The following is a 13710-nucleotide window of genomic DNA, read 5'->3' as shown; positions in this document are numbered from 1 at the left end:
CCATGGGCGACGGTAACCACTCACCATCAGGTGAGCCGTAGGCTTGTTTGCCTACAAGGGCAATGAAGATATCGGCCCTTCCGCGAAATATTCGTTTTAAAATCATATTAACAAATTTTCACATTATGTGTTGTTTTCATGTATATTATTAGCAATTTACCAACGAAATTGCCGTTTAGTATACAGAAAGATAAAGTATTTTATCTTTTTTAAATATAAGAAATAGTTTCTTCGCATTTTTTAAGAAAATTTACAACATTTTTTAATATAGTTTATTTACATTTAACTAAGATATGTAGGTACCATTTTGTTCGATAACTTTTTGCCATCTTGTAGGTAGGGACATGATCCCATTGCTATAAAAATTTTTGGTCTTCTGATCAAAATACCGCGACAATTGGTTTTGGCAGTCCCCTCGTGATGTTAACCTGACACTGCCTAAAGAATTCTGAACAGACCGAAACAGGTGGAAATCTGAAGGTGCAAGGTCAGGACTATACGGCGGATGCATTAATACCTCCCAGCCAAGCTCTCTTAATTTTTGCTGAGTGGCTAAAGCTGTGTGAGGTCTAGCGTTATCTTGATGAAAAACCACACCCCTTCTGTTGATTATTTCCGGCCGCTTTCTCTCAACTTCTTGCTTTAATCTCATCAGTTGTTCGCAGTAGAGTTCAGAATCGATGCTCCTGCCTGGGCTACTTTCACACTTCCTCTGATATACTGACTTCCTAATATTACTTAAAATAAAATTCCGGGATAAAAATAAAACACATACCTCATACGTATATATGTATATATTGATGGGTAAAAGACATTTATCGACATAGATCGAGGGACTGCTGATTAATAGCCTTTGCAGCAGGCACTTGGAAGGAGAAAAAAAAATGTAAAGATATAAAATATAATGATAGTTATGTGTTGGATTTTTAAGTTACTAACATAGATTATAAGTAATTCTTACTAACAAAATTTTATGGTTTTAAAAAAAAAAACTGAAATAAAGTATAAAAAAAAAATCAAAAAAATTATCTTCTTCTTTAATTAAAGGCCCGTTTTATTTGGTATCAGCATCAAAGCAGTTCCATGTTTTTAATTGAACTTCAATTAAGCTTACTCCATTCAAAAATAGCTGAAGCTTTTTTGTTGTTATGATATTTTTTCCAAATGCTTATTTATCAAACTTTAAATGGCTCTCCCGTGTGAAGTTATTAAAGTGTCTCTTAACCCAAACAGTATTTCACCTCTCAATATACATACATACATACTATATCTTATTTAATCAACAAATCTCACCAAACCAACAAACAAATTAATAATTATTATATTCACAAGTTTTTTTTTTTATTTTCCACAACCAAGTTACGCAAAACAATTAACAAATCATTTATTTATTGATAAATAGGATTACATACACAAGGAAAATAAATAAATCAAAAATATATATTTTTTTATAGTCTCTGTAGGCAGACGAGCATACGGCCCACCTGATGGTGAGTGGTCACCGTCGCCCATGGACTTCAGCAATGCCAGGGGCAGAGTCAAACCCCTGCCTACTGTTCACAATACGAATTATATATTTATATGTATTATATGCATGTAGGATTGATAAGAACGGAACAATTTTTTTTTTATTGCTTAGTTAGATGGACGACCTCACGGCCCACCTGATGTTAAGTGGTCACCGGAGCCCATGGACATCAACAACGTAAATCCCACCACCCACCTTGAGACATAAGTTCTAAGGTCTCAGTATAGTTACAACGGCTGCCCCATCTTTCAAACTGCCTCACGGCAGATACACTCACAAGAGGTCCTACCACCAGTAATTACGCAAATTATAATTATTCCGGTTTGATTTTTATTACACCAGTTCATTTACGTTCTACATCGCCATTATTCACCCACGCTTATACATTTAAATGCTATTTTCTGCTCATACGCCATTCCTATACTTAAGATCCTATTTTATCAACGTTCCGATCGGCGCCACACAATCTCTTGAAGAACTCTTTCGACGCGAGACATCTCTGACTCACGCAATGTGGACATCTGAAACGACAAAGTATATAACGACCTAACCCATAGACACAGCCCACTGAGTTTCTCGCCGGTTCTTCTCAGTGGGTCGCGTTTCCGATCCGGTGGTAGATTCAGCGAAGCACGGCTCTTGCTAGGGTTCGTGTTAGCAACGTCGTCAGGTTTGAGCCCCGTGAGCTCACCTACTAGTCAAGGTTACGCTGGAATAGCCTCTCAAGGCCATCAGCTTAGGTAGGAAAAAAAAAAAAAAAAGCAGCCCACTCAGTTTCTCGCCGTATCTTCTCAGTGGGTCGCGTTTCATCTTTTTTTTTTTTTTTAAGGGATTTTATGACCTGGTAACTGAGACCTTTAAGTCATGTCTTATTTTAATGTATATTCATATTTTTATGAAAAATGATATTATGGAGTGAAATGAAATGAAGATGATTAATTTGAGACATTAATCGACTGGAATGAAATTAAATGAGATGATATGAGATGAAATATAATCTCAGTAAAATGGTGGTCATTTACAAAGATTTGCGTTTCATCTATTCTCAATTTGACCACAGACTTTTAAACAATAAACAAAAGAGTATATAAGCGTGTGTGTGTCAAACGCTTGGTAGGGTTTGTATTGTTTTTTTTTATTGATTTAATGTATTTTTCATGCATAATTTACAAAAAAATATTAGCATTCTGCACTCCTTCTCTATATTTTGTAAAAGTGTTGGAAATTTCATACTACTCCGTCCGCGTAATTTTCCTAAAATAGGGATACAGAGTTTTTGCTTCACGTATTAATATATTATATTTAATATATAATATATTATATAGAATTATAGTGTATAGAGACCGTGTTTTTTTTTGTTGTTGATTAGCCGACTTTGCAAAAAAAGGGGGGTTCTCAATACGATTGTAACTTTTTATTTGTATGCTTTTCTTTTTTTATCCGCTGGTAGGTGGTAGGGGGGGTATTTCAGCTACACGCGGGTAGTTGAACTATCGTAACAGAATTATCTTAACCAAATGTTGCTAACACGAACCCTAGCAAGAGCCGTGCTTCGCAGAATCTACCACCGGATCGGAAACGCGACCCACTGAGAAGATCCGGTGAGAAACTCGGTGGGCTGTGTCTGAGGGTTAATTTACTGACGATGACTGGTGCTTGAGGTACCTAAAAGCACCGTTAGTGGATCGGGAGGATCCGAAATTACGTGCTTGGGGCGACGTCGACTGCTTTCCATTCTGTCCGCAGGATCGGGTATGTAACGGGGTGCAGTAACCACTTAACACAAAACTTAGCCGAGAAGGCAAGCTTTATTAAAATACGCGTTTGTGGTCAGCGGTGAGGTCACGTACCTGGTCAGGAACTGCTTCGAGATCCTCGGTCCGTTGCTGATGTGGCCCGCGACGACGTCCGCCAGCGCCGCGATGAACGTCGGGTGCACGTTCGGAGCCGCCGCCCTCTCGATCTGGAGGATCCCGGCCTGCGGGCGCCGCGGCAAACAACAATATACATAACACATAGATATATATATATATATATATACTAAGATTAGCTAAAGTTTTCTGTTCCCGTTAATATTAACGTCGTTGGTTAACTATTACTATAATTACAACGCATCGGCAGCGGCTTGGCTCTGCCCCTGGCATTGCCGAAGTCCATGGGCGACGGTAGCCACTCCCCATCAGGTGGGCCTTATGCTCGTCTGCCTACAAGGGCAATAAAAAAAATGTAAACTATACTTTAAGACGGTATTCAAGAGAATTAATAAACAAACTAGCCTCAATTGGTGTTGTAAGAAAACTCCATACAAATTCGAGTTAACTTTTACGCTATCGAGAACGTTACGAAACTCGCACTTAGTACACTGATGGTTCTCACCTCCTTGGCTACCTCGTCGTAAACTATACTTTAAGATGGTATTCAAGAGAAATAATGAACAGACTACCCTCAATTGTCTGTTGTTAAAAATGAAAAAAAAACTCCATACAAATTCGAGTTAACTTTTACGCTATCGAGAACGTTACGAAACTCGCACTTAGTACACTGATGGTTCTCACCTCCTTGGCTACCTCGTCGTAAACTATACTTTAAGATGGTATTCAAGAGAAATAATGAACAGACTACCCTCAATTGTCTGTTGTTAAAAATGAAAAAAAAACTCCATACAAATTCGAGTTAACTTTTACGCTATCGAGAACGTTACGAAACTCGCACTTAGTACACTGATGGTTCTCACCTCCTTGGCTACCTCGTCGTAAACTATACTTTAAGATGGTATTCAAGAGAAATAATGAACAGACTACCCTCAATTGTCTGTTGTTAAAAATGAAAAAAAAACTCCATACAAATTCGAGTTAACTTTTACGCTATCGAAAACGTTAAAACCTCGCACTTAGCTCACTGATGGTTCTCACCTCCTTGGCTACCTCGTCGCAATACTCGATGTCCAGCTCGTGCAGGGTCTCGATGTGTTCGTTGACGAAGGCCACTGGCACCAGGATCAGGTGCTTGACTCCTTGCTTCGCGTACAACTGGACATACAATGACATAGACTAGTGGTTCCCCAGTATTTTTTTTTATTGCATAGATCGGCTTACGAGCTCACAGCCCACCTGGTGTTACATGGTTACTGGAGCCCATAGACATCTACAACGTTAATGCGCCACCCACCTTGAGATATAAGTTCTAAGGTCTCAGTATAGTTACAACGGCTGCCCCACCCTTCAAACCGAAACGCATTACTGCTTCACGGCAGAAATAGGCGGGGTGGTGGTACCTACCCGCGCGGACTCACAAGAGGTCCTACCACCAGTAATTACGCAAATTATAATTTGTGTAGAGTTGAGTAATTTACTCGCTGAGGACGGTGACCCGAAGTCATAACAGTCTGCTAATGCCTTCAGGATGCTGTTACTGCTGTAAAGTGTTGGGACTGACCTTGATAGCGTCGTCGGTGTAGGGCTGGAGCCAGGGCAGGGGGCCCACCTTGGACTGCCAGACGAGCCGGTGCGGATTCCGGCCGCCGAGCTCCTCCATGGTCCTCGACACGGTGGAGGCCACCTCGTGAGGATACGTGTCGCCTCTCGATACGGCCTGAATATGTAACAATCAAAAATATCCAGTATTGAATATTGGGTAATCGTGCCATCTTGTATTTCTAGATGGGCATGTGTACCAAAAATATGGGCATGCATGCCATTATGGGATTCTAAATGGGCATATGTACAACAATGATGGCCTACAAGTCTGGGAACAAGCACCATTTTGGAAGTCTATATGTATAGGGGCATATGTACCAAGAATGGCCTAGAAGAATGGGAACAAGTACCATTCTGGAATTCAATGTGGGCATGAGTACCAAGAATGGTTTAGAAGAATGGGAACAAGTACCATTCTGGAATTCTAGGTGGGCATATGTACCAAGAATGGTTTAGAATGGAAACAAGTACCATTCTGGGATTCTATGTGGGCATGTGTACCAAGAATGGTTTAGAAGAATGTGGACAAGTACCATTCTGGGATTCTATGTGGGCATGTGTACCAAGAATGGTTTAGAATGGAAACAAGTACCATTCTGGAATTCTATGTGGGCATGTGTACCAAGAATGGTTTAGAAGATAGGGAACAAGTACCATTCTGGAATTCTATGTGGGCATGTGTACCAAGAATGGTTTAGAAGAATGGGAACAAGTACCATTCTGGAATTCTATGTGGGCATGTGTACCAAGAATGGTTTAGAAGAATGGGAACAAGTACCATTCTGGAATTCTATGTGGGCATGTGTACCAAGAATGGTTTAGAAGAATGGGAACAAGTACCATTCTGGAATTCTATGTGGGCATGTGTACCAAGAATGGTTTAGAAGAATGGGAACAAGTACCATTCTGGAATTCTATGTGGGCATGTGTACCAAGAATGGTTTAGAAGAATGGGAACAAGTACCATTCTGGAATTCTATGTGGGCATGTGTACCAAGAATGGTTTAGAAGAATGGGAACAAGTACCATTCTGGAATTCTATGTGGGCATGTGTACCAAGAATGGTTTAGAAGAATGGGAACAAGTACCATTCTGAAATTCTATGTGGGCATGTGTACCAAGAATGGTTTAGAAGAATGGGAACAAGTACCATTCTGGAATTCTATGTGGGCATGTGTACCAAGAATGGTTTAGAAGAATGGGAACAAGTACCATTCTGGAATTCTATGTGGGCATGTGTACCAAGAATGGTTTAGAAGAATGGGAACAAGTACCATTCTGGAATTCTATGTGGGCATGAGTACCAAGAATGGTTTAGAATGGAAACAAGTACCATTCCGGGATTCTATGTGGGCATGTGTACCAAGAATGGCCTAGAAAAATGAAAACAGATACTTGCTGTACAAATAACGATCTGTATGTATGTTTTATTTCTTATTTTAATTGTTTAGATGGGTGCTTATGCTTGTTTGGATGAGCTCGTGGTCCACCTGGTATTAAGTGGTCCATAGACATCACAACGTAAATTCCGTCACCCACTTTCGAGGCATGAGTTCTAAGGCCTCAGTAGTTACAACGGCTGCCCCACCCTTCAAAACGAAACGCATTACTGCTTCACGGCAGAAATAGACAGGGCGGTGGTACCTACCCGCGCGGATTCACAAGAGGTCCTACCTTCAGGTACCAAACGCTCTGCGAGGCTGCTCACCTTCAAAGGCAGACTATGCGCCGTGAAGAGTATCAATACGTCATCCCTGATCTTCTCATCGAATTTGTCCAGTTTCTCCTTGATCCTCTCGGAGAAGACCTTCGCCAACAGCTTGTGGGACGCCCAGCGTTCTATCAAACTAAACTTTACGTTTTCCGGTATCGTCCTGTAATGAACGAAGACCAAAGACTGAACAAATATTAAGGATGAATAAGGAGGGAATGAAAACCGTTCTCTTAATTTTTTTGTGTCGATACTGTACTACAGCTGAACGCGTGTGACGTCATTTGGGGCCAAAAATTACAACAATTTCGTGTCAGCTCTCAATTCTAGTTGCAATAATATAGTACATATATTGTTACGCCGGTAAGCGTAACGCCATCTATCGTCGAATAGTCGAACGAATTGAGATAAATATTGTAGGTATAAATTTTAATAACATTACATTAATTCATTTATTTAAAAAAATTCATTTTCATTTGTTAACACAGAACTTATTGGCTGGACTAGGTATATTGAATGTCAATGTCTATGCCAAGCTTTTATAATCGTTTCTACCGTGTCCAAAATTTTCCAGAACATTCTCTAGATTGTTCTTCATCAGTGATCGGTAACCTTGTCAACCTAAAGCACCTATCTATATATTAATACGTGAAGCAAAAACTTTGTATCCCTTTTTACGAAAATTGCGCGGACGGAGGAGTATGAAATTTTCCACACTTATAGAGAATATAGAGAAGAAGTGCACAATGCTAATATTTTTTTAAAATAATGCATAAAAGATACATTAAATCAATAAAGAAAACATCCCACACCGTAAATACCATGTATTTGACGCACACACGCATGCATATTATTTATTGTCAAACTTTTGTTCTTGACGTCTGTTGTCAAATTGAGATTAAATATTGTTTGTCTTTGTTAATATTTTTTATAGTGTAGTCTTGGCGAAATTTATGATTATAGAAGTATAAAATACAATCATGATAGTGTACAAACTGACAATTCCAATTAATTATAGTCGAATTTCGACTACTGCGGGACCTCTAGTTAAAGATAATACACAATTGAAATTGAACCTTTTTTTTACATAATATATTTTTATAGCCTTGTTTCAAAAAAGTTTACTATAAGTTTTTTACAAGGTAAGATAATATCGAGGTATGAAAGGCGATATTTGGTTTTTCGCGACATTTCGCTAAACACGCGACATTCATCTTTGTAATTAAAGGTCCGGTTTATTTCGTATCAGCATCAACAGTTTGATGGTTTTAACTGAACTAGAGGTCCCGCAGTAGTTGAAATTCGACTATAATTAATTGGAATTGTAAGTTTTTACACTATTATGATTGTATTTTATACTTCTATAATCACAAATTTCGCCCCAAGACTACACTATAAAAGATTATTAATAAAGACAAACAATATTTAATCTATTCTCAATTTGACAACAGACGTCAAGAACAAAAGTTTGACAATAAATAGTATGCATGCGTGTGTGCGTCAAATACATGTTATGTAGTGTGTGTAATGTTTTCTTTATTGATTTAATGTATCTTTTATGCATTATTTTCAAAAAATATTAGCATTGTGCACTTCTTCTCTATATTCTCTATAAGTGTGAAAAATTTCATACTCCTCCGTCCGCGCTATTTTCGTAAAAAGGGATACAAAGTTTTTGCTTCACGTATTAATATATAGACTATTTGATATTAACATCAACAATTCGATATTTAATTCAGTCTCAATCAAGTTCACTCCATTGAAATAGCTTACAAGTTTTCTTTGTTATGATATCTAATCCAAATGTTTAAACTTTGAATGGCTCTCCTGCTGTAAAGCCGCGAAAATGTCGCTTAAAACAGAGACCCGTCTTGTCCATGTCGAGAACGTTCTCGGGGCCAATATGTGTGCTTAGTTAACTCAAATTTGTATGGAGTCGGAACGTTTGCCTACGTTTGCCGCTAGGGGCGCTGTTCCGACTCCATACAAATCTGAGTTAACTTTCACGCTATCGAGAACGTTAAAAAAGCTCTCACTAAGCACTATTGACCCAAGCTGTACCCAAACCCTTACCTGTTCCTATAGAAATCCGCGATCGCGTTCAGACTAGAACCAGTCGTCGCGCAGCTGTACTGAGGATACTGCGAGAATATGATAACTCTGTCCGCTCCGTCGCTGTAAGGGAAACGTGATGAAGCGAAACCGATTTCAAATTTCATTTCAACTATACTGAGACCTTAGAACTAATATCTAAAGGCGTGTGGCGCATTTACGTTGTAGATGTCTATGGGCTCCAGTAACCACTTATCACCAGGTGGGTCCTCGTCCACCCATCGAAGCAATAAAAAAATATATATAAAATAAAAATTAACACGTTGACTGCGGGATCATTGCTGAGGGACTTTTGACCTTAAGCAGACTGCTTTTGGCGCCATCTTCGAAATAATCACAGCACACGGCGTTTGGTAACTTTTCGACGAACCCAGTTTCATAATATTATTTCCGACGTTTCCAATACTTTTGGTAGATACCACCACCCCGCCTATTTCTCCCGTGAAGCAGTAATGCGTTTCGGTTTGAAGGGCGGGGCAACCGTTGTAACGATACTGAGAGACCTTAAAACTCATATCTCAAGGTTGTAAATGTCTATGGGCTCCGGTAACCACTTAACACCAGGTGGGCTGAGAGCTTGTCCACCCATTGACCATTGAATTATTGTATTAGTTCTTTTATTAATTTTAATTTTATATAGTAGTTGACAATTTTAATTTTAATAATTTTGATTTGGTTTCATTTTTGTTTGTTTTTGTTTTTGTTCACTCTGATAATTTGTAATTTTAATTTTATTATATTTTGATTTAGATGTTATGTAATTGTATGTGACATTTTATGGGCTTAAGTTGCCTGAAATAAACGCATTTCATTTCATTCATTTCATTAGAAAACAATAAAAAAAAATTAGGTATACATTTTTACAAGTTCCGAGCAACACCGACCAATTTTTTTGTATGTAAAATACCTTTCCACCTCCCTGAAGGCGTCTTCCGTGAACGGAGGAACGTATCTGAACGCCACGTAGTGCTTATGAGGGGCTGACTCCGGGAGCATCTGATCTAAGGCCTGCGTTAATAAACTACCTACAAAAAAAAACAAAAATATAAATAGTTCACTTCTCGGTTGTTTTATGTGACATTTTGTGTTTATTGTACAGATAAGCAGACGAGAATACTAATTTTGGTTTTTTTATCCGTGCAGGCAATCGAGCATACGGCCCACCTGATGGTAAGTGATTACCGTCGCCCATGGACGTTAACAATGCTAGGGGGAGACCCAAGCCGCTGAACGCAGGATGAACGCAGTAGCTCCAGGTAGTATGGATGAACTTTACTCCATTGGTGTGTTGTTTTGTGGTGGTAAACACGAGATGATGGGATTATCTCAAGCAATTCCTCAGAGCACTCCTCATTGAACATACGGTACAAAACACAGAAGGAAGTAACCACTTAACACCAAGTGGATTTATGCAATAAATTAATAAATTAAAAAAATAACAACACCTTGACTATTTGTCCATTTCAATATGGGTGATCCTCCACCAATCTCCGAATACTTCTTCTTGACTTCCTCGGTCCTTCTACTGGCTATCCACGGTCCCAGTTTACTCTGCACCGGCAGCTGGATCATGTCTCTGTCTGTCATTATCCTGTGAAGATAGTCACCAACCTGTAAATTAAGATTATTTGAATTTTCACATCATCATAATATCATCTTGCAGGATTGGCAACAGATCACACGCTCCAAAGAGGGTTCTGTTGGCTAAACACAATTGAGGCATTGTCATCAAGCTCCAAGGTTTGAAAGATGCTGCTCAACTAATCTCAAAACAAATTGACAGGCATCTGTGTACCTATACTCGATGGTTCCTGCAGATTTACAACCAGATTCATGTTCTGCATTATTTTAGTTATTTACCACGTCAGCTCAACAAAAAGTCTTATCAACTTTCTGATGCCGACAGGGTACCAAATGTATTTGGCTCATAATCTATCGCACCTAATCAAGTGACTTGAGGACAGAGCTGGGATATTAACATATAAAAGCAATGCTTTAATTTGTGGCGACAACTCAATTTGTGGTATACCGTATTGTAGACATAATTAAAATTACTTTTACAGTTTAATTTCCCATATGTCTTTGTCATTACTAGAGGTCCCGCAGTAGTCGAAATTCGACTATAATTAATTGGAATTGTATAATAAGTTTGTACACTATTATAATTGTATTTAATAGTTCTATAATCACAAATTTCGCCAAGGCTACACTATAAAAGATTATTAATAAAGACAAACAATATTTAATCTATTCTCAATTTGACCACAGACGTCAAGAACAAAAGTTTGACAATAAATAGTATGCATGCGTGTGTGCGTCAAATACATGGTATGTAGTGTGTGTAATGTTTTCTTTATTGATTTAATGTATCTTTTATGCATTATTTTAAAAAAATATTAGCATTGTGCACTTCTTCTCTATATTCTCTATAAGTGTGGAAAATTTCATACTCCTCCGTCCGCGCAATTTTCGTAAAAAGGGATACAAAGTTTTTGCTTCACGTATTAATATATAGATATTATTTTTTACATTTTGTAAACTTTACCACTTAAAATGTTAAATAGTTTTCATTGAAACTTTTGTCAAGCGTGTTTTCTTACCTGGTCCGTGGTCTCCGGCCCACCCATATTCAGCATGACTATAGCAGTCTTAGGTTTGACAGCGGTTCCTGAAGCCGTGCTGAATGCACGAGGTAAACGAGGTAGTATCATGGAATTAAAGCGATCTGGAATTTGAGTTTATTAAATTTACACAGGTACTTTCATAAATTTCACGTGAATACCGACATATCGCACGTACGGTGCAATAAAGTCACTTATGCAAATTATGTAATTTTTCATAAGAAACGCTGGAAAATTCATCTCATTATATAGTGCTTATATAGTTCTGCCAGACTATACAAATAAAATAATATTTAAACAACAACTTTAAACTTCATCAGTAAAGGCAAACATCTCTCTCGTCTCACAAATGACTATTAAAAAATGTTCTCATACTCAGTTCAGTGTCAACAAAAATTGCATAAGTGACTTTATAGCACCGTATGTGCGATATGTATTTCAATTTTCATCACAACTAGACTTTATAGTTTTTTGGTTAAACACCTCGAGAGAATTTTTGTTTAATTAGTGTAAAATTGATTAAAACATTTAAAAAGAATGTAAATAAATGTAATATGTGTATTTGAATGTAATATTCAACTGTAATATTTAAAATATCAAAAAATATATACATATTCCAATCAGTTTTTGTTACATGTGAAAATAATTTATTAATATATTAAAATTTATGTACAAATGTTAATTAAAGTGTTCCGGTAGTTTACATTATGATACTGAATATTATGATGTCATTAAATTACTTTAAAAGCATTGTGCAAGTTCTGGGGAAAGACTAGATTAAAAATGACAGGGTTTGAAGGGTAGGGCAGCCTTTGTAACTATACTGAGACCTTAGAACTCATATCTCAAGGTGGGTGGTGACATTTACTTTGCAGATGTCCGGTAACCATCTAACACCAGGTGGACAGGTCCACAGAACTAAATAAAAATACACATATATTGACGATATGCCGATACGAGCTTGTTTCGTGTAAGACACATTCGTGGCTTAGTTGACTAAGATTCTTCAAATGGCACCTGTCCCATCCCTACGTTTCATCCTCACAAAAAATTACAATTTCCTATCATTAATTATTTACATAACGAAAATCGTTTAACCAAAAAAAAAACTTACGAATTTTAGACATCATCCTTAAATTGTTTCGTAAATAAAGTATATATTTGGCTTAAATGAAAATTATAAAGTATTTTTTAATTGCAATTTTTGTTCAGTCTTAATTACTTATTTTTATTTAAAAAAAAGACCGACATACACACATTCCTTCAACCTAATATTATTATGCATAGATTATACACTTGTTATTATGTACAAACAGTAACTATTATAGTAATCTGTGGTACAAACCATATAATCTTACTCTATGGTACAAACTCTCCTGTAGGTTTATTATCTACGTACACATCATTCACGATCCTGTGGACCGAATGGTAAGCAGTAGACGTCGCCCATGGAGTTAATAAGTACCTACAACCTAACTCTATGACGTCGCCCTAAACACGTCATTACGGATCCTCCCGATCCATTAACGGCGCATTTAGGTACCTGAAGTACCGGTCACCGTCCTCGCCGAACCTGTCGCTTCCGACGAAGGGCTCGACGAGTAAATTAACCCATAGACACAGCCCACTGAGTTTCTCACCGGATCTTCTCAGTGGGTCGCGTTTCGGATCCGGTGGTAGATTCTGCGAAGCACTGCTCTTGCTAGGGCTAGTGATAAAAACGTCCTCAAATTAGAGCTATCAGCATAGGTAGGAAAAATAATAATAATGTGTACAATAAAAAAGTTTTCCCCTATATTTTTTAATGATATAATCTGAATTCCTACAAAAAATTAAAACTCTAAATACATAATATTAAGTATTATTTGTAAACAGAGTAGGTTGAAGAAAAAGTTTCATAGCGTGTTTTGTACTTTAGTGACTTTGTCGAAGAACAATATGGCAATTACTGGTACCAATGCAGTTTAAGATTTGATTTCGATGTCATTGTTGGTGGAAACGAGAGAAGAGAACATCTTGCTTTGCGCAAGTGACACTATTCATTAGACAGACGGTCCAAATGTTGTTGCACAGAACTTAATTTTATACGATCGTATCTTGAAAATGTCTTTAGTAGGATTCAGGTCTCGTTTTATTTCTTAAATGTTATGATAACTACTGTTAGTAAGTAGTACTGTAAAGGAAGATACATTAAGCTACAGCTAATATAATATTTTTACTTTACGGTACATTCTCGTGTAAAAAGCGCTAAGGGTGGTTACT

The 13710-nt window shown here is 37.6% G+C and overlaps 1 protein-coding gene across 1 annotated transcript; it reads right to left on the bottom strand.

Annotated features, from left to right (window-relative positions):
* Window positions 1–776: 776 nt before the first annotated feature.
* On the bottom strand, window positions 777–12810 carry FeCH (ferrochelatase, mitochondrial). The gene is made up of 10 exons (XM_089731260.1): window positions 12563–12810; window positions 11428–11552; window positions 10273–10438; window positions 9735–9852; window positions 8789–8890; window positions 6713–6878; window positions 4964–5119; window positions 4441–4557; window positions 3379–3506; window positions 777–2049 (listed from the first exon to the last, which is right to left on the bottom strand). Exons 1-10 carry the CDS (start codon window positions 12576–12578, stop codon window positions 1953–1955), a joined length of 1191 nt encoding a protein of 396 aa, XP_089587386.1. The 5' UTR covers window positions 12579–12810; the 3' UTR covers window positions 777–1952.
* Window positions 12811–13710: the final 900 nt, after the last annotated feature.

This window comes from Bombyx mandarina, chromosome 11 (genome assembly GCF_030267445.1).
Source record: "Bombyx mandarina strain Sakado chromosome 11, ASM3026744v2".
NCBI classification, from domain to species: Eukaryota; Metazoa; Arthropoda; class Insecta; order Lepidoptera; family Bombycidae; genus Bombyx; species Bombyx mandarina.
The sequence above is the reverse complement of the archived record's forward strand: the minus strand, read 5'-3'. Positions and strand labels throughout refer to the sequence as shown.